General features: G+C 39.4%; 1 protein-coding gene across 1 annotated transcript in view; it reads left to right on the forward strand.

Moving 5' to 3' along the window:
- CFAP61 (cilia and flagella associated protein 61) overlaps window positions 1–22,409 on the forward strand; it is a 109,426-nt gene that overhangs the window by 28,658 nt on the left and 58,359 nt on the right. The window contains exons 12-15 of the mRNA XM_019474429.1: window positions 2,548–2,674; window positions 3,519–3,596; window positions 4,832–5,038; window positions 7,777–7,911. Of these exons, the coding sequence (XP_019329974.1) occupies window positions 2,548–2,674; window positions 3,519–3,596; window positions 4,832–5,038; window positions 7,777–7,911 (547 nt within the window). The remainder of the gene's footprint in view (window positions 1–2,547; window positions 2,675–3,518; window positions 3,597–4,831; window positions 5,039–7,776; window positions 7,912–22,409) is intronic.

Raw genomic sequence — 22,409 nt, forward strand, 5'->3', positions numbered from 1 at the left:
TTGTTATCAGGTTTTTTTTAAAAAAAAAAAAAACAAAAAAAAAAAACACACACAAAAAACCAAACAACCCAAAAAACCCTTACAATTCTGATTAAATTGTGCATATTCCAAATGATACCAGTCCTTCCGTGAAAACAGAATAGAGTCATTAGTAGCATTTTCCAACCCCCCCTGCAGCTGTGCAGGAAAGTAAGAAAAAATAGCCTTTCATTGAGGTTCAGGATCAGAAAAGCTATGGAAGAAACCAGATGAAGCTTTTGGAAAGTTTCTGAAGAACAAAAAACTCAGTGCACAACAGCAGATACTCTCTTAGATAAAACCAAAATACAAAAAAGTAAAAGATCAATATATTGTACTTGCACCAAGGGCTTTCAAAAGGCATGTGAGTGAAAAGGAAGTCACAGAAAATGGATTAAAAGAAAAACAGGGGTAAGAAGATGGGAATCAGATGAAGCTTTTGGAAAGTTTCTGAAGAACAAAAAACTCAGTGCACAACAGCAGATACTCTCTTAGATAAAACCAAAATACAAAAAAGTAAAAGATCAATATATTGTACTTGCACCAAGGGCTTTCAAAAGGCATGTGAGTGAAAAGGAAGTCACAGAAAATGGATTAAAAGAAAAACAGGGGTAAGAAGATGGGAATATGAAGACATGAAAGGGAAAAATCAGAAGAGGCACAGGCACAAAATGAGATACTGATTAGTAAAGGTTGTAAAAGGAATAAGAAAAAGTGTTAAGTACACAAAAAGCAAGAGTGCAGCAAATGGAAGTATAGGTCTGCTACTTGACAGTGAAGGAGAAAAATAACAGATGACAAGGTATAGGCTGAAATGCTTAATGGATACTTTCCCTCAATTTTCACTAAAAAGCATAATAATAATAATAGCGTCCTGGTCTCTGAGCAGTCAAAGGAATTGGGCATCTAGAATGAGTTGATTCATTACTGGAAGAGAAATGAGCACAGACCTTGCATAGTCCTTCCTACTATTTCATACTCACAGTGGATCTGGTGGTTTTGTTTATTTTTTAAAAAAACATTTTCAATTTTCTGCATGTTCTGTTTTTCCTCATATTAAAAATGTAGTTCCTTATTGGCACAACTGCCTTCTCCTGGACATGGGTGGGGAGAAGAACTCACGTGCTGGGCTCAGTGGAGTGGCAGGAAGGTAGCACGCTCATGGGTTGCAGAGTGAACCGTATTGCTGCTCTTGCTGACCATCATCCTCATCACTTGTTTGATCTTGTAATTAACTGTCTGTGGAAATGTGTCAACAAATGTGGAAACTAAGCTGATGCTCACTTAGAAGTTCAGGGTTAGCATGTAATTTAGTAATCAGATGTATGCTTTTGAGCACTCAAATAATAGAGTTGAAAATTATCAATGAGATTGAGCTGTGAAATTTCCCATAACATATCAGATATTTTGTAGGTTTGTTTTTTTTAAGGTACTAGTGCTATTCATTAAAACCATGTTCCACAAAATCAATCTCAATGTGACTGTGACTTAGGCTGAAGAATAGCACATTCAAGTTTAAATTGAAAACAAGAACAGCAGCAGTGGAAATTATACTACATGAATTGCAAGGTTTTTAACTGTGGGTGAAAGAACTTAATTCTTCGAAATTAAGTTGTAATTCAGTTCCTTGAACAGCACTCTGTAAGTCTTTATTATATGAGCCTTGTTTAACCAGGAAGGGTTGATGCCTTTAACAGACAACATGAGAAGGTTCCTCAGCTGCTGTAGGCTGTCATGGTGAAGTAATTTTTTTTTCCTAATTAGTGGGTGGGAAAATGTTTTATAACGGAGTGTGTAAACTAGATAAGTGCCAGGATATTTCTGTCTGTAGCTAACGTTGCTGGTTGTATATATTGCACAGACATTTTTATACCATGTCACTGTTGTGTGATTACTAATTGGCAATCTTATGTTTATCAGAGGCATTTTATTCACGTAAGTTTATCCTTATTTGAAGAACCAAGGCCTAACACAAATGTTAGTAATTTGTTCTTGTGGGAGAAATTGATGTTACTGCCTTTCTTTTGTACCATATCCAAGGATGACAGTTGGCTCTGTGGTTTTTTTTTTTCCTCTCTCCTGCTTTCTTTTTTTCTTACCTTTCTCTGTTTCTTTCTTTCTTTTTTCCCCGTGTGTGTCAGTGTGCCATTAAAGATTCTACTTACAGTTTAAAAGATTCTTTGCCTCCTTTCTCTGCTGGCTCTTATTCACATGAAGATTAGGTGATATCTGTGGTTACAGCTAGTCATTGCTTTGTGGGATTGGGCTGTAGGTGCATAAAGACTGAGTGTTTAGTAGCAGTTAAGGCAGAATTCTTGAGTTGTCTTAAGTAGATGTGTGATCTTCTATGTTATCACACAGTAAGTTAATACATCCGTTTGGAACAATGGTCATGTAGCAATCAATTTCAACTTCTAAAAGACGTGTTCAGTGCTTGTGGAAGGCATGTTGTCTTAAGCATGGGAATTGTCTTTAATTTGTCACAGAGTGAACTTTTACTCTCTTTTTTCCTTTTTTTTTTTTTAATAGGTCATTTAATGTAAGAAGGGCAACAACCAGTGACCTACTTGGTGTCAAAATGCTCATTAAAACCCTTAGCTTGAATGAAAGTATATTGAATGACTTAAAGATATTTACTCTGGCTCGCAGGGATCCAGTGAGTATTTGTTGCAAATATAAGAGAATGGATAAATACTGGTAAATACATCCAGAATTTATTACATTACTCTAAACTAGTATACTATATATATATCTACTATATGGGTACTCAGTCAGTACCAACAGTTGGTATAGGCTGTATTCAGCCTGACTTGATAGTTAATCTAACCTGTGGCCTATACCAACTACCCTCTTCTTTGGAGACTCCTCAAATGCAGGGATGGAAGCAGGCTGGATGCATTTTTTTTTTTGGCCACCCACAGTCTGATTTGCATTGTTGCTTTTTCTTACTTGCACATCTGGTTGTGTGATGAACATGTACTTGTGTTTTGTCACATGATGGCGGCCTCTTTCTCCTTCCCATAATGTGGTCAGACATATGCCCATCGGACAGCAGGGAACATCTGCATTTTTGTTGTGTGATGGAAAATGCTGCATAGACAAAAACCCAAGTACTATCATTATCAATCATACAGCTGTAGGGAAATCCATTTTATACAACTATTGATGGAGAATATCTGCTTTAATTAATACTCTTCCCTAAGATTGGAACTTAACCCAGGACTAAATTAGTGGCTGAGCCTATAGCACTCCTGTAGCAGCCAGATCCTAACTGAAACTGTAGTTCAGTAAAGTTCTGCATGGTCAAGAGTCCAGCCATATAAACTGTTTAAACATTTTCCTTGAGTTAAGGAAGAGTGGTTAAGTTGGGGTAGTGTGTAGAATGTATACTGGGAGGAAAGTATTTTAACTGTGATCATGTGATGAAATACACAGTTACGATTAAAAAGAAAGATTACTAATGAAATAGGAAATGTGCATATGTTGCTTTTGCCTTGCAGGATGGGACCCCAGTGCAGGCTTTCATAGCAGAAGTTTTGGATCAAGTAGTTGGCATTTCTGTTATTAGAGACGAAACGGTAAATTCTATTTCTGTGTTGTATGAAAACTGTAACGCTTAGCCCTCAACACTAAAGGCTGAATTTTTCATGCTTGCCACTATACATGTACCTAACAGAAAGTATATCTAAAAGATACTGCTTCTATAAACTTTCTTTCTCTCTTTCCTGACTGTATAGACTGTATTATTTCCCTTCTCATAGATAATGATTGACACACAGATGGAAAAAAATCATCCTGTTATTTGCAAGAAGCTGCTGACGCATTCTGAAAGTAGGCTTCCTACATCCCGCTTTGGTTCTTTAGCACAAAGCCATTCTGCCTCTATATATGTTTGTAATTGCTTATTTTGCCCCCTAATTTCCAAAGTCAATAAGCAGTTTTGCCATGCGTACTGCAAAGAGTAGTAGTTGTCCTTCTAGATTTGCTTTCTTAACTTTTTTCCCCAACAGTAGATTCTGAGTGAGTATGAATCACGCACTTATCTTCAAAACAAATAAAAAGCATATACTCTAATGGAGTACAAAAAAAAGACAATGTTGCACATTATTCTTGAAAAGTAAACGTTCTTTAAGGCTTACTTTTGTGGCATTTTGCTGTTACTGAAAAGGTAGATTTTAGAGTGTTCAACAGCTGTAATGCTCAGTCACCAGCTGTAATGCTCAGTTTTTAAAATAAAGAGTAGTCACTCCTATTTTCAAAAATAGCTCTTAATTATATTAAGAGCATTGAGATAAGAGGATATAGCAATTTCTCCTGAGCGTATAAATGTGCAAAAATCTCAGCTTATCACTTCAACAGGGAAGACTTGTTGGAGGGCATTTCTTACAACACAGCTTTTCTCTGTAGAATTCCCCTTTTTCAGTTTAAATTTTGTGAGAGGACAGTATAGGCTTCTCTGTTTTGAACTCAGCAAAACAGAGGTTTTTCTTTCTCTTCCCCCCCCCCCCCCCCCCCCCCCCCCCCCCCCCCCCCCCCCCCCCCCCCCCCAGACATTGTTGTGAAAGGGTCAAATATGCATTCCCTGTAAATAAAGGTGGGCAAACTGCAAGAATATATTTTGATACAATGAAAAGATTTTCAAGAAAAACATGTTCAGTCAGTGTGCTTTAATTGAGAATAACTCTCAAAGGCACTTAATTTCAGTGTTCAAATTTAGTTCCTTAATTGATAGCAAGTGCCAGTGAGTTGCTTTCTAAAATATTGTAAATGTATCTGTTTCATCACTGCTGTATTCCAAATTCTTATTTTCCAGGATATTGAGTATATTCGATCACATTATAACATCGAAGATTTTATTCATTTTAATCACCACCAGCAAGAGGAACATGGACATCTTTACCATTTTGTCTTAAATCCTATATTTCGTCACTATACAAAACACTTTCTAAAGGAAGTTCTTCGCTTGGCCCACAAATCTTGTCTTTACTATCCTATTTATCCACAATATGTGGAAGGCAAGGTAAGAAGAAAGTTATTTGTATTTTTTATATTAAATATTGTTACCTTTGCTCACTTTATTTTTCTCTTTGCTTCTGTGAATGACTGTAAACAGGAATTTTCTTAGCAACCTGCAGCAAATTGTACTTTCTTTTCTTCTTCCGTGATATAATGTACACTCATGGATGTAGCTGTTGCATAGTAGGGTTAGTCCATAATGCGCTCAGTAGTGCATGTGAGTCCAGACTTACCCGATATCTTCAGAAAGCATGTGAAGGAGCGGAAATTTGAGTGTACTTGGCCTTGGCTCTTTACCTAGTCTGTGAAGAGAGAGGAGCTTTTCCTAGTGGGTGGCTCCTTCTGAGCTGAGTCACTCTTTGCAAATGTCTGTTTCTCAATTGAATTTAGAGAATCCTAGAGCAACTGTTCTCTAAATGTAGTTAGGTGTCTTAAGTTACACACATTAGTATGTTGCCCTGGGAGCAGCACAGTAGAGGAATAATTTGTTTGCTACCTCCTCACTTGTTTCTGGGAGAAGTGTATCTGCTTCTTACCCGCATAGGTTCGTGTATTGCTGTTGCCTTGTGTGTTGTGTCAGCCACCTCCATAAATGTGCTGTAGTTCTGATAGTCAAGTTTCTGCCCTTTCCTGTCCATTCTCAATAGATTGGTTCTAGGATGAAGTAGCAAGCATCCAGCATTCCCACTCCTGCCTAAGTACAGCACCATGTGTCTGAGTTGTAAGCTGTAGTTTGGGTTTGACTTCGTTTCTTGCCTTTGTGTTGGATGTATAGGTGAACAAACGAGAAACTCACAACTCATCAACTGAGGAGACCAACATTAATAGTTTTTATTTAATTGTTTTTAACATGCTAATACACCTGGTGTATCTTTGTCACTTGCAAATCAGTTAGCAATCAGGTTTTAAAAGACAAGGTATAAAGCACATATAGTATCTTTATATTTAACAATGATTTCTATTTCCTGTCATAGTTTAATAATAGAACCTGATCAAGTTGTATTGTGCCACATACCACCACTCAGCTGCATAACGAATTTTGAGAGGTACCAGTATTTGTTTGGATTCAGGACGAAGTGGAGGGCAGGGAAGAAAAAAGGAATGATGTCACTGGGCATAACATAGCATGAGTAAATGCAAGGGGACAATATTAAAAACACATCCAGGTGGTTTATAAGAACTCTTCAAAAGTGATTTAGGTACTCCAGACTGTGTTTCATCAAAAGTCAGTGGGAACTAGGCACCTCGTTGTCGTTGAAAATGTGACTTGTGTTTCTGCAAGTGCCACAGGAGAACCATAAGAACCTAATGCTGTGTGAGAAAATCCATTTCTGAGAAGAACGTAATTTGTGGAGCAAAATAAAAGATTCTTTCAAAAATACTCATGTATGTATCTTGTCATCAGTCTCACGTCAGAAAAGGGAACACAAGGTAAAATTTTCAAACATGTCAACTCATTGATGTGTAGCCATCTAAAGCTACTATCTGGCCGAGCCTAATCACCTAGGCTCCTGCCATCATTAATGGAGAAAACACGGTACATCCAGAGGGCAGTTCACCCATCGATCGTAACTACCTATCTTAGGACAGAAAGAATTGCCCTCTGGAGACGTTCATCTCTAACTCTGGGGGGTGTCTGCATGGCTAGCCTAAAGTACGCACCTAGCTTTTAGATGGTGACTGAGATGAATTCTGTCCTCAGTGACTTAGGTGTTTTTGAAATCACCACCATTTTTAACATAGGAATTTTGACAGGTTAGACATAGGTACATTTTCAGAAGGATGCTTTTTCCTGCTTCTCCAGTGTGCACTTTTTGTAGAGTTTTATTAAGTGGTCTCTTGAGGAACCAAAGTCCGTGCGTAGCATTAGGTTCTCAGATTCTTAAGAGGCACTTACAAAAATGCAGTTTAATGGCAGCAGATGGAAGAGAAAAGGTAAATCTTGCTAATGATTCTAGCTTGGTCTATTTCCAGGCTACAGAGTTTCTTTAAGTTACTTAAGCTAATCATTGCTTTCTAATAAGTGGTAAATAGGATATTTAACTCAGTTCTCAACATAGTAACATCAAGTTTTTTCAATATTTGTGGTTGGAATGGTACTTCAGTGTAATTTAGTTTGCATTAATGTTCATTCTCTATTTCCTGTAATTCTCTATTTTTTTTCCTTTTACGTCGTAAGTTATGACAGAGCCAGTCATGCTGTAATAAATGGAATCAGCTATTTCTAATGATCTATGCCTTTCACATTAGCATTAGGGTTTTTGTTCGCTTCAAGTTTATGCCGGTTTATTAACATTTATCACTTGGATGAAATTGACATTTTAGTCGGTATAGAATTTCTATATAAATTCATAACCATTCTTTGCCAAACAAGCAAAGGTTAGCAGTAAGCAGATAACATAGCTTAATGAGGTCAAATCAAGCTGATTCATGATCACTATGGAGAAAAACATCCTCCTGGGGAAAATACTTGTGCTGAAAAATCCCATAAACCAAACCACTTGTTTATCTGTCATTCCCACAGAGATAGTAATGTAATTACTCTCATAATTATCTTCATTAGTGTCAGGAATTATCTGCAATTCATTCCTCTGCTCTGAGTATGTTTGTTTATTTGCTGATTTTTCTCTCAGATTTAGCCAACAGAGCTAAGAATTCTGTATTTGCAAAGCCATACAACAGACATCTGTGATGCACTGTTCTGACATTCTCTCTGCTGAAATATAGATCGCTGTCTTTCAGTTTCAGAATCCCTGTGCCCATTCCCTGACATCTGCCCTTCATTACATGGTTCCCGTGCGACCAAGACGACAGATTGTCTATCCTCTGGAAGAGCTTGGCATAAACGCTCCATCAGAGCAGGTCTCCAAGGATCAGGTGGGTAACAGAAGCAGCAGCAGGCAAGAGGCATAGTGCCAGCTAATGCAGGGTTTGGCAGATGGGATGGCATTACCATCTTAGTGTTGATAGGTTGCTTCTTAATTACATTGAACATGGTGTCCATACCCTTACAATCCCAGCTTTGCTTCTGCACGACCGTCGTTGCTTCTAAGCTTGAATCGCAAACGCATTACAAACAGCAATCACTGAACTATAACATTTTCATATTAAATGCTTACATTTTAACAATATTTTTTCATGATGTTACTTTCAAACTCCCAACACATTTTAAATGCTCTGACTTAGTGTTTAGCCCTTCTTCCTGGTAAGTTTTTTTTTTTTAGGTATTACGCTCTGCAAGTGGAAAAAGACAATGTCATGCTTCTGACTATTTCTGTAGAAATTGCTTAAGTAAATTTTATTTTTCAGTCCCAAAGTCAAGTTTCTTCCATGCACAAGATACCCTCAAAGAACACTTCAATATATCAGGAATGATTTAACAGCAAAGGAAAAGATTGTTTTCACTACCAAACAGTTCTTATTTGCATTGCACTCATGCAGTCCGGAGGTTCTAAACTAAAAGTCTCTTCATTTCATATGTTGAATAACTTACACCTTATTCTGTCTTACATTTTTAAGTAACTAAAATTTGATGTGAAGATGGTTCCTCACAAGAGTAACTAGCGAAGCTGAAATATTAGGAAAAACACCGTTAGTGATGGATACTCTCAGTAGGTATCTGTAATTTCCTAAAGAAACATAATTAGGGAGCTTTATGTCTGTCTACTAACTTCCAGTTGGCTGAGACGGGCTCCCATATAATATTTTTAGTGCTGTCCTTTTCACAGTTAGTCAGTAATTTTTGGCATCCAAAACTCTTAATTAGGCAGCAGTTGGCAAAGCAAAATCCAGAACATGGCTGAGGCCATTGATCTGAGTTTGGCTTTGTTGAACAGTCTTCCCTCAACGTGCACATCCCTGCCTTCCTCTTCTCTGCAGAATAAACTATCTGATGCTTTTCTTTAAACTACTTGCCATTCTATCTTTAAAATGAACTGTTGCTCTCTTACTAGAAGAGCTCATCTTAGCATTTTTGTTGGAGCTGGAAAACCACAGACTTCCTATGTTTGAGAGATTTGCAAATCCGTTGTCTGCTCCGTTTCCAGGTTCTTTCTGAGGATTTCCAAGAGGTGCAGGTAGTGAGATAATTGTTTAAAATCTCGAAATTTTAATGAATTTCTATTTAATAAAATGTGTGAGATTTTCACTAACAAAATTTTGCTGAAAAAAAATGAAGGCTAACCACTGTATAAGTATCCATGCATATGCGCCGGCTTTAATTATAGATTTTTGACAGACTGCGTTCTATCAAAACTGACATCTGGGGTTGATCCCTAGGTGGTAACTTGAGGATAAAGCTAGTCCACTACTGCTGCCTGTAGTTTTCTGAAGTACCAAGAATTTGAAACCATACAAAGCTAAATTGACTTCTCTCTTGAGTGAATGAAATGACCTTTGCCCACCATACGTTGGGAAAGCTTTATAACTTAAGATACCATAGGGGACTGAGTGTACTTGTGAAAGTAAGAAGCTGGTGCTGCTTTCAGATCTTGAATGTTTTGTTAGCTCTGGTTGTAGCCAGGCATAAGGCATTTGCCCTCTCTCTACTGGCTCAGAAAGGAAGACTGATCCCCATCAATAATCTTGCTCTTCCCTGCAAAATCCTGCAGCTAAGTTGCAAATAAAATGAGCTGTATTTTATAAAATTAATAGAATCAAATTTCAGTAGGCACAAAATTATTGTACTGCTACCTTTTTGTAGCGATCAAAAAGGCCTGCTCAGACACTCTGTCAACAGAAAGACACAATCCGTGTTGCAAAGACCAAAATATCCCACCAAGGAGTTAAATGTGACAACTCTGTAAAATGGAAAGGCTGAGAATTGTCACCTTTAAAAATAATGTGAGACAAGGTGAGACACATTTTGGTCGTAGAAGATGCTAGCAGGCTAGGAAGTGAGGTAAAAGAAAAGTGGAAAAAACAAAGTCGTAAGGAAAGCGTGGAGAAGAGAGGGAGAAAAGTGAAAGGCGGACAAAGAGGCTGGAGTAGGAATTAGTGGGAAGTTGTCAGAGGCAAGCACCTGGATAGCAGTAAGGAGAAAATGTCTGCTACCGTCTTTGTTAAGGTGGTTTTAAACAAGATCTTGCAGGATCTTAAAAGTTTTGGGCAAGCAGGGATTCCAAGTAGTTGAGACCACTCCTCATTTCTTTATCACACTTCTCTATTCTAGCTCACTAAGCTTGTTTTAGCTGAGGGGGCTTTGCCTTCTCATGTTAAAAAGCACTTCTTTCTGACATTAACCCATGCCCGCTTTGTTCCTGAAAGCTGGAGGATGGGTTATTGTAATTCTTGTGTTAGATAGCTCCGCAATGATGGCAGGATTTTTTTCACGTAAACTACAATACGAAGACTGTAAATGCAAGTCAATTTCAGAAACGTAAAATTTTCATTTGACTGCCTGACCTAATTAATTGCTTGAGTATCTATCGCTTAGGATGGAGATAATTGTAATGAAATTCTTGCTTTGATACCCACAAGATGCCCCTTGATATCTAGCCATCAACATCTGCTTCTCATCTACTGCTTTTTCAGCTTTCTGCCTTCCTCTTGTTCCAGCCTTTTTTGGGCTCTCTCTCTCCTTTTCTTGCTGCAAAATTTATTTTTCACCAGTAACAGCTTGGGGCTCAGCAGCTCAGCCATTCAGTGTCTAAGCACAGCTCTTGATTTGTGCATATATATCTCTGTAGGCCATTAGTGGCTTAGTATCTTAGAGAGAGTGCACAGTGGGAGCCCTGAGGCTCAATCAGTTTGTGTATCTCTTTAATACGTTCCAGCCTGCTTGTGAGCATGAAGAGATTCACTCATAAATATTGACCCAGTACAGATAACTCAACCAGAACCCACAAGGACTCTTTCCTGTTTCCTTCCGCCAAAGCCAGAAGCAAAAGCAGCAATCTAAATCAGTAAAGCTTTGCCCTCAGCTAATTCCCATGCGTTGCCAGTCCAGATGGATCTCGGCTGTGCTGGAGAGGTGGTTTTCCTGCAGGTCTGGATCAGTTGTCACAGACAGATGAGCACCAGAAGTGTTAAGTCTGTGGTAACTTGTTCTCGTTGTCCCTCTGTCAAATCTCTCTATTCTACTGCAGTGTCTGGAAAAATCAAAAAGGGGGAAACCCCATGCGCCGGCCTGCTCACACCTGCTTCTAGCAGGCAGCATGAGCTGTATTTTGTGGTGTCTAAGAAAGCATAGGTCCTTTTTCCTGTAGTCTCTCTGGGAGAGCTAGATGTAAGGTAGAGAGATTTACTCTTAAAATCCAGAAATTTATCATATAAAAGCATAACTTACCATTACCTGAATGATTATTTAACTGCAGTTTTCCAGCCACCCTGTTCTCCCCGTGTCCTTGTGATATTTCCTTTGGTTCAATATTGTTTCTAGTTTGAGCCAGGCTTTTGGTTTGTGTTGCTCCTCTGCTTATCATTAAAACGACTATGACTCCCAAGAAATACAGAGTTTGGGAACTCTACCCATTCCTCCTCTCTGTCGCCTGGCGTTTTTATTAAAGCTTTGCATAGGTTTTAAGGCAACCACAAGTTTTTTTCACTCTCTCTTAAACCACAACTCTGTACTGCATCATCTCTGCATCAGAAGACCTGTCACTTCCCAAGCGGTGGCTCTCCATTTCCTAAAGGTCAGCAAGTTCTTATGAACATAGTAGTGTCTTCCTATAACAGTCACTAATGACAGAGTATGTTTTTACCCCACTCCTTGAGATGGCAAATACGTTTTGCTGCTGATTTCTGTGTCTGTTCCTACAAAACTCTATCTCCCATTGCTCTACTGAAGAGATTTGGATAACTCAGGTGAGGATTGACTCAGAAGGCACAGAGTGGGAGGCATTAAACTCACTTGTCTCCCACTGCAGCCCTTTGGAATGGCACAGATGCTAACGATCTTATTTGCATCTAGTCCTGGAAGTGTCCAGACTTTGGGATGCCTGTTTAGCCTGTGCCTCTGCAGCAAGCATATCGGAGGTTCCACATATTAGCTCAAAATTGCATCAGGCCATACATCTGCCATGCTCTAGGGTTTCATGACACAGACCTGAAAAAGCTCCTGTCTGCTCATTAGATCAAACACTTTCTACAGCTGTTTCAAATCAAAAGGAAATATCTGATTTTTTGCATTCTGAATCAGTAACCAGTGTTGAAGTGCCAATTGGCAGAAGATCCAAAGATTCAAAATCTTAATTCCCACAGTGTTAAAACAGATTAGATTATTATTGTGTTTTGCACATCTGTCAGTCATTTCAGTCATGTTACGTTAAAAAACAGTTGGTTACAACAGAATACTAAATATCTTATAAAGTGCTGCTGGCCTTTACAGTGCATGTAATTATTGGTGGAGTAGAAAACTATAGATAATTAAATAATTTTTAATGATATCTTCATAAATAAACAATTTATAAACTTGTTTGCTTTCTCACCATCTGGGAGCATTCTGTTATCCATCTGCTTCATGTAATTATCAATAAAAGGGAAGAATAGGTGCTGTAATTAACAAGAATAACTGATCCACAATGAAGAACAAAAATGTCACACATCTGTTGAATTATTTTCTTGTTTCTGCCCTTTCATTATTATTCATGCTATTGGTTGGGGTTTTTTTATTTCATGGTTGCATTCAAGCTGTCAGGTTTTATTGCACAGTTCAGAATTGTTTTTTCTGCTACAGCTCATAAAAAGAAGACAGAACAATTATTAAAGCATTGCAGAAGCCCACACAGTGTTGTATACATTTATTTTTTTAAAAACCCGAACAAAACCAACCCTTTCTCGGTTAATTTTGTGCTTCTCAAGTGATGCTACAAGTGCATTACAGGAAATGTTTAAATCAGGACAAGAAGTAGCGAGTGAAGGAGGGCCAGGCAAAAAGCTGGAGTCAGATGCTCAGCCCAGCTTTCTGTTCCCCGAGCTAGTCGACTTTAAACTTGTTCAAGAGTTGTGTGTTGCCAGGGTGGTTGGATAGATGTCCAGGAAATGACTCAGGGGAAGAATGCCTGTACAGCAGTGAGTTCTGTACTCCTTCAGTGGCCATGATTTCATTTCTGTGTGATTAAACAGTGTGCTTTCTCAGCAGTCCTTTATTTAAAAAAACCTTCCCAACAAAAGTAACTTTCATAGAATCATAGAATAGTTTGGGTTGGAAGGGACCTCTAAAGGTCATCTAGTCCAACCCCCCTGCCATGGGCAGGGACATCTTCAACTAGATCAGGTTGCTCAGAGCCCCGTCCAACCTGACCTGGAATGTTTCCAGGGATGGGGCATCCACCACCCCTCTGGGCAACCTGTTCCAATGTTTCACCACCTTCAGCGTAAAAAATGTCTTCCTTATCTCTAGTCTAAATCTACCCCCCTTTATTTTAAAGCTGTTCCCTCTTGTCCTGTCGCAACAGGCCCTGCTAAAAAGTCTGCTGCTATCTTTTTTATAAGCCCCCTTTAAGTACTGAGAGGCTGCAATAATCATGCTACATTCTTTTATCTGCTATTGGAGATTATAAATTTAGTTGAAAGTTGGTTTACCTGACTGGAAAGCACACAGAGGACCTTATCAGGATAAATACTGTTTTGAATCTGAAGAAAAGACCTCACGTACATGGAATTCAGTAGTGCAGTGCATGAAAATGTGCCACCTTTTGTTCTGAGCAGTGGCATCAGCTGTGGGAGGTGATATCCTTCTGCTCCTTCATACTTGCATTGCTTTACAGGTTATGTGAATTGAAATATTGTCACTAGAATGGTAAAGTCTGCTTAACTCGTATGTAACGAGTTAGTCTTACTAATAGCACTAGCCTGTTTTCTTCAAAAGAGGATTTTCCCTTTAGCATTTTGAGCAAAACTTTCAATGTCCTTTTTTCCCCTCAAAGTAGTCATGGAGCTTTTGCTGTCACATTATCAGTGGTGTGTACTGTTTTGCAAATGTGTAGCCTGTGGACTCCATGACTCTCTGGACCATCTAGAAGGGGTTTGCAAAAACGAGAAGCTAAGAAAAGTAGGCCTATTGTCCATATTCTTACATTGTCTGTGTGTAGTTCCGCACTACCACGTGAAACCATTTGGGGTCAGAACATGAGAAAAGGCTGAAAACATGCCCTCCTGTTTGTAGTCTGGGAAAAATGGAAGCTTAACTACAGAAGAAATGGTAAATGTTAATGTAAGATTCAAGAAGAAATCAAAATACAAGGCACTGCTAACTTAATAATAGTTTTCAGTGCCAGTATGCATGTATTTTTGTGTGTTTACTTGATTCCATGCTGATGCTTATGGCATGTGCTATGAATAAATGGCCTTGAAAGCAGTTTAAAATAATTTTTTAAAAAAGTAAAATGAGAGAAAATACTTAAGATCTACACAATATTTTTAAACAATACATCATTGTTTTTAGAGTAATCTTATGACTTGTTCCATCGAGGTGTGTGTTCATGCATGTTCGTTGTATTGCAGAAGATACTCAAATGGGTTGCAAGTGTAAGTACTGTTCTGGACTATTCTCTATTAAATTAGGGGGTTTTATGTCTATTGTAAAGTTACAGGACTTTAAAATAGAATAAAATACATCCTGTATGTTTGCTATAGTTTCTAAAAAAAATTTAGCTATCAGGTAAAACTGAAGACAAATCTAAAACATTTTAAAGTTTGACAGAAACTTTCACTTTTGGGGCAGCTTGGTTAAAAAGGAAAATAAAACAGATATATATGAGTGTTTGTATACGAAACTCTTCTCTAGATGTTAGTGTCTCCCCCAGCAAACTCGAGGCATTTCACTCTCTGTAGCTTCTACTTTCTTATGTTTAGGACAGCTAATTCTAACTCTTTACTTGTATGTTAGTGTCTCTGTGTAGTTGGGACGTACCTGACTACACCTTCTTCAGTACTTCTTACTGGAAAAAAATTGAACAGGATCTTGAATGTTTTGGATCAGCAGCCCAGACTGAGCATAATCCATTACCTTGACGTATTAAGGAAGAGGAATAGAAAAGACTCAGAATTGATATACTGACAGTTAACACCTTGCTGTCAAGGTGGACAAAAGCAGAGGAAAAGGAAGGGACGTTTGCAACGTATGGCTGCAAGTCCCAGCTAATCTATAGAGTGCAGCTAGAAAAACTTAGCTCAGTTGTGTTTAAAGATAATAAAAACAAGGAGTTAAAATAAGCAGATTTTAAAACATGGGGGGAAAGGCTGTGTACTACAGAACAACCTGTTCTGAACAAGCAAAGCTCTTTGCTTCTAACAGAACAGTTGAAAGAAATGGAGGGAGCAAGGCATTTTCTACCTTATGCGTCCAAAGAGAAATGTCAAGAAGGTAGGCAGGTACAGACACAGTACTATAAAGCCACAAAGCCTTTGCTTTGGAACGCACGCCCACCTGAAGTGCACATGTGTGTAAGAGCACATCTCGATACAGCTCATGGAGCTGCAGTTACTGGGAAGTACCCGTTCCCCACCATGGTCTGTATGCATTACCACAGAAATAGTTAGCCATGCTTCTGTAGATGCCTTCTCTCCAACTGTACTCTGTAATAAAAGTTGAAAGTGCACCAAATTACTAGGAGTGGTTAAGAAAAGCTGTTGGTGCTATTTTACTTTATAGCTGTCTGCCTTATAGCAAGTGTATTCTGACTTTGTAGAAAATCTGTAGTAGTAGGAGGTTTCACTTTGGCTCAGTTTCAGTTCTGCATGAATTCAGTTGAGGCACTGGAATGTACTGAAAGTGGCTAAAATGCAAAAGGTTTTTGATGGATTTATTTTTTTTTTTTAAAAAAGCCTCTACTAAGATAACAGAATAAATATAGCAAAGAGAGCCTAGGTAGGATGGGCAAGAGAATTCCCTGCTTTTTAAATATCAAGATTCATGTATCGAAGTTAAAACAGAAGCATTCCTACATGTTATAATTTGTATATGAACACATTGGTATTACAAACAAAGGCTTGGTGTGTGTAGTTTTCATTTAACCAGAAAAGTAGTATTAATTTTTAAAGAAGTAACTGTTGCTTAAGATGCTACTGTGTTTGAATAATGAATTTTTAATGCTTTTGTAGTATGTGCGTGGATTAAAATCCATTATTTATTGTACCTCCACTTGATTGGTAAAGGTGATGATTTTATAGCACCGGCAGTCATGCAAACACAGTCATTCTGAACTGATGGCTGATAATAAATTTCTCTTACTGTAAATGTCAGTGGGTTTTGTGTGTTGCTGCCATTACATCTTGTTTGGAAGGCTGAATATTACACAATTATGGGAGGCACCAGATGGCATCATTAACAGAAATGCTCTGAATGTTTACCACTTATGTGCATGTGTGAAATTAAAAGTAAGATGACCTATCTTTATTTTGAAAGCATGGTGTCAGTACTATACAGGTGTTAATGACATTTGCAGCAAACTAAAATAATCATTTCTGCTTAAAAACAGGTCAGACTTATTTTAAAGCTTTTTCAAAGCATTTTGTAGATTGACTTTGGAAGTAGCATAATTCCAGCTTGTAAGGAAGGCATAGATTTTTTTTCCACAGAAAAGTAATGTTCACTATTACAAAATGGAGAACCACAGCTGTTGTCACTAAAATATGACTCTATAGTAAGCTGCAAATCAATCTCCCCTTGTATCCTAGTACTGTTATTTAGTTACCTTGTGTTCATTATTTTCAGTATGAAATGTGATGATTTTTTTACATTTTATTTTTTAACGCTTTGAATTTTAGACATCTCTTACATTTTTCAGTGAATTCAGTACATTTAGAAAATGCTACCTCTGTTGCCATGAGTCTGTATGCAGAGTAGGTATAGTGGACAGAGATGCTTCTGTCTTCTCCCTTTCCATACACAATCCTGTTTTGGTATGGGTATTGGGGTACTTGTGATGCGTTGTGGTGGCGTCTTCTCTCAAGAGAAGTCCTCAGAGGGAAACCTTCCTGAGCCAGCCAGCATTGAGAGGTTTTTCCAGTTAAATCTCATCAGGGATGTTCAGTTTTTTTCATAGTGCCTTTTGGAGCTGGACTAGAGAGGTGAAGCAGGACTTGCTTAAAATCAAAGCTTAAGGAAGTCCTTTCGTTTATTGTGGAAGAAAATTATTTAATGTCTGGAAATGCTAGCGGTATTTTCAGTTACATATAATTTTGCTGTTTATAGGTAATTCCTAATTTTATTTTATTTTGTTTATTCTGTGTGAAGGTAGTATAATCAATGTGTACTCTGATGGCACAAGAACTCTGTAAAATAAACCCGAGAAGTTAAGGAGACATTGTTTGAGTAAATGATGGTCTTTGGCTGGCTGCTCAGACCCTGGCCCTAGTGTAGGAAAGTATTTTCTGTATGCATTTACATTCAGAGCCAGTTAGAAGAAATGAGTGTTTTTCCATTAATTTTTAATGGCTTTGGTTCAGACTGTTAGATCTCAACTTCTCTTGTGAAATTGTCATTAAAGAATGAGCTTTGGTTTAAATTATGTCATTTGGAGTCTACTTACTTACCTAGTTGGAATGACTTAATAGCGTGTTAATAATTATGCCACTAAAAGCAGAATTTAAAGCGTTCTCTGTCAGCCCTGATACTTGGGAAGCATTTGCATGCTCTTTCGACCCTCCAGGCTCCAGCCTTCTCTGTGCAGGAGTGCAGGGCGCCATGACTCTGATTTTGGCACAGAGTAGTGACGGACCAAGCTGCAGGCCCCCACTTGCTGGACCTGGACTTGGGACCTTCTCTCTCTGCCTTCTGGAAGTGCATGGTAAAGGATACGCTCAGACATCGAGGACTGCGTGACTAACAATGAGAGCTAGGTTGGCTATTCAAATAATGTTGTTCAGATGTCTTGGAAATTTGTTCAAATAACCTGTTTAAAGATGAGAGTTACCAAAATTTATTGTATAAACTATGTGTTTAGTACAAACCATTAATTTTGGTAGTTTTCAACTTCTAAATTGCTTGGCATGTTTTTTTCATGTTACTCAATTAGATTTTCATGGCAGTCTTAGTAGGCTGAAGCATCTGTCTGCTTTAAAGGTATGGGTTACAATCCTTTTCCAGGGTTGCTGTTTCAAGAGTGTGATGAGGCAGGAGCTCCTGGGTGCCCAGTTTCCAGGGCAGTTGCCACCCATTGAATTGTTGGTACAGTCATCAGCAAATCTAGAGGATATTTGGCTTTCCTGCAGTTTTGCCTGGAGAAGCTGAAATGCTAAATTGTAGAAATATAGAAACTATAGCTATCCTTCCTTGCCAAGAAGGCAAGAAGACTGTTAACCTGTCACGGATGAATGGCATTCTCTGGGAGAAGGCATGTTATTGAGAGGAGCTGGCACTATTTATACTGCTGGTATGTGGAGAAGCAGGGCTGCGTAGTGAGAGCAGACCTGCTCTTACCCCCATCAGGAAGCACAGAGGGGCTGCAGGGAAAAAGCAAGTGGAAGTTTGCTTCCTTGAACTGCCCAGCCCCTGCGCTGCGGAGCCCTGTTGCTGGATAATCACCAATGCCACGGAGCGCGGCACAAAAATGTACACTAGGATGCTGCTGGTCCTCACTGCAACTGCCAGAACCAGTAAGAGTGCCAGAGAGGTACCCCAGCAGAACGGTTTCCATGACAGCTTTCCCAAAGCACCTCTGCCTCTCTAGAGCAGACCTGTCGCCACGTGGACAGGCACAAAGCAGCACAGGCAGCGAGGGCTCAGCGCCATCCCTGTCCTCCTCGGCAGGGCTGGGTCTGCAGCCACCCACTTGCAGCAGCCTAGCATCGCTTGCCTGCCTGCGTCGTGCTCCCTGGGCGCGGTTTAGTGCAGGATGGTGCCACCTGAGCAGCCATTCTCAGCAGCACCTTGGTGGTGGTGGGGAGCCAGGCGGTGCTGCCAGGGCATGGCATCCACCAGAGGAATGTGGCAGGCAGGGCTCCATGGATGTGTGTGTGGTCACCAGCTTGGAGGGATTCAATCCAGCGTTTGATGCATAGTGCATCAATCGTGCTTCCACTGGGGAGGGGGAAATGCTGTCGATTAGAAGTACTGTCTGCCGGGCTGCTGTCAGCACAGTGAACCTTTATAGACGCTGGATTTGTGTGCAAGGTGGAGGCATTGGTCATTCTTGTAGTCAGATGACTGAGTGATTATTGGTGGTAGCGTTTGCAATGAGACTTTGGGATCAGCTAACATTGCTGGTGAGCAGTGTGGATATTGGTTTATCTGCCTCTACAAATTGGCTCAGTGTCCATTCCAGTTGCTATTTCCAGAGACTTAATGCTAGCTCTTTTTCTTGATCAGTTGTTTCTGTGCAAACTGTGCACAGTCAAAGCGTACTCATAGGAGTCCTTTACCCAGTGACTGGCTGTACGTGTTTCTGTGTTGTACAGACTTTGAACTTATGGAGGTCAGTCCTTTGCAAGTGTTGTGGTTTAACCCAGCAGGCAGCTAAACACCACGCAGCCATGCGCTCACTCCCCCCCTGCCAGTGGGATGGGGGAGAGAATTGGCGGGGGGGGGAAGTAAAATTCATGGGTTGAGATAAAGATAGTTTAATAGGACAGAAAAGGAAGTGAAAATAATAATAATGATAAAAATATACAAAATAAGTGATGCACGATGCAATTGCTCACCACCCACTGACCGATGCCCACCCAGTTCTTGAGCAGCGGTTGCCGCCCCCCGTCCAACTCCCCCCAGTTTACATACTGAGCATGACGTTGTATGGTATGGAATAGCCCCTTGGCCAGTTTGGGTCAGCTGTCCCGGCTGTGCCCCCTCCCAGCTTCTCGCTGGCAGGGCATGAGAAGCTGAAAAGTCTTTGACTAGTGTAAGCACAGCTCAGCAACAACTAAAACATCGGTGTGTTATCAACATTGTTCTCATACTAAATCCAAAACACAGCGCTGTACCAGCTACTAGGAAGAAAATTAACTCTATCCCAGCCAAAACCAGGACAGCAAGGACTTCTGAGGAGCAGGATAGTGAGACAATCTTTTGGCATTCCGTCGATAAGACACTGTATGATTATTGCCAGCTCCAGTTTTGCTGTTGTGCCTTTGGGGACAGCCAGATCGTCTCTGGGAGTAAATCAGTCTATGTTCTTGATGTCAAGTGTAATAGACCTATGATGGTTTATGTAAATTTGACATACAGAATTGAGATCCATCCAGCCCAACCCCTCCTGTATTTCCTTCCACATTTATGCTGGGAGTCCAGCTTGGTAATACCTGGAAGGTATTTCAGGCTGAAGTTCCTAGATGGCACAGCCAGATCGTCTCTGGGAGTAAATCAGTCTATGTTCTTGATGTCAAGTGTAATAGACCTATGATGGTTTATGTAAATTTGACATACAGAATTGAGATCCATCCAGCCCAACCCCTCCTGTATTTCCTTCCACATTTATGCTGGGAGTCCAGCTTGGTAATACCTGGAAGGTATTTCAGGCTGAAGTTCCTAGATGTTGCTACACTTTTGTATATTTTTTTTTTTAAATCTTGCTCCCCCCCAAAAAAAAATTATATTTACTACCTGCTTTCACCTCCTTCCAAGAATATCTTGTGATAGAGAAATTGGTCATGAATATATAGACTGTTTTTCCAGAAGCTGAAGATCAGTATTTACCCATATGAGGATTGGTATAATAATACTGACTTCATTCATAAAGGCCTTTGAGGACTAGGGATGAAAAATATTATATAAAGGCTAGGTATTATCTGTGCAAACTGGTTTTATAGAGCCACAGTTACTAAAGAAGGTTCTTTGAAAAAGACAACAAAATTCAGGCTGCAGTCTTCATCACGGTTGTATTTCTTTTTCTTTTTCGTTTTCCTTCCATTTCTGGTATTTGTTTAAATCTGTGAATGCTTGGAAACAGCTTTTGACAACATGTTTACAGACATTCCTAATGAGACTTTTTGGAATGTAGCTGGTATTTAGAAAAAAAAAAATAATGCAGGCTGAAAAAGCATGCATTTTCCAATAATTTTTGTTCATATCTCCTTGGTAAACATTGATTTTTCTTTTTTCTTGTGATTCAAATGGAGCTTGAAATTAAAATAGCTCTGTTTGTTCACCTTCTTGTTTGCCTGCCACTATTGCTGACCTCAGCACTTATCTAGGAACAGGTTTGTTAATCATTTTTACTCCTTCTGATGGTTTTTACAGTAACAGAGTTCAAATTATGTAGATCCTGTACAGCAGTAACTATCACTCAGGCTTCTCAGTAACAAATGCTAAATTAAGACAAAAGCATCGCAGGCAGGCGTAGAATCCCCCACGACAGGGCTGGGAAGGTCCCTCCGCGTGGTTCCCTGTTACTTCCTGTAGTAGTGAGGGATGTGTGAAGATGCCGAGTAAGTAACAAATGAGTCAGTCCCACGTTTATCTTGTAGTACCCTGAGCAGTCCCCCTGAATTCAGGGGCACTTTAACATACTTAAAATTTAGCAAACGCTTAAGTGTGTAGCTGGATAAGGCCCAAGTCCTCAGCGTGTAATAAAATCAAGTCTAAATTCTGCTGCATTATAGAGTCTTTGCATGAAGAGTTCCAGTGATGAGTGTAACAGCTCTTTGACACGCTGCTGATGTTTTACTAGGATATATTTACCAATACCCAATTCAGAACATCACACTGGTCCTTTTCTGTCAAAGTTGAAATCCTTTGTCCAACTTGGTTTTTCATTTTTGGGTGCTCAGTTTCCTTTTTTTCTGTTTAAATGAAGGTAACGTGCTATAAAACTAGACCTATTGTAGAACAATTACACAAAATATTTTTAGAAATCCTACAAATAGCCCAGGGTCCAATGTGTAAAAAGAGAACTAAAAGGAGCTACAAAATATTCTTCATCTGAGTTTGTACCACCAATGTATATTGTTGAGTAAATGTACAATGAATATGTTCCCAGGCAATATGCAAACTGAGTGGCTACCCAGATGGGAGATCCAGGCACGCACAATGAATGTATGATGCTTTACCTGGTTTGAAAGTGCAAAGGAAAAAATGCATACAAACATGTTTGCTAAAAACAAATAATTATTTCACGTATCTTTTTCCATCGGTTACTTAGGGTAGAAGGATGCGTGAATTTTTAATGCTATAAATTAACCCTACTCTGGCACATATTGTGCTGTGAGATCGTAAGTGAAAGACATGATTTACATGCAGGGTTTGTGTTTTCAGTGGAGTATTCTGAGAAAAGCAGGAGCATTTTTAATGGAGGTAAAGTTTGAAGGCCTCTAGACGCTGGCTGTCCACATGAAAAAACATCCCCCATGGTTTAATCAAGAAAGGCCACCTTTGTCAGCAGTTGGAATTGAAGGCGTAGAGGGCCCTCTGCCCTCCCAGGTGGAAGCAATGTGACAGGTGGTGCCCTGGCAGAGGCTGTCAGATACCAGAGTGGAAAGGAGGGAAAATAATCTTTTTG

Source organism: Aptenodytes forsteri, unplaced genomic scaffold, assembly GCF_000699145.1.
Source record: "Aptenodytes forsteri isolate BGI_AS27 unplaced genomic scaffold, ASM69914v1 Scaffold185, whole genome shotgun sequence".
In the NCBI taxonomy this organism is placed as follows: Eukaryota; Metazoa; Chordata; class Aves; order Sphenisciformes; family Spheniscidae; genus Aptenodytes; species Aptenodytes forsteri.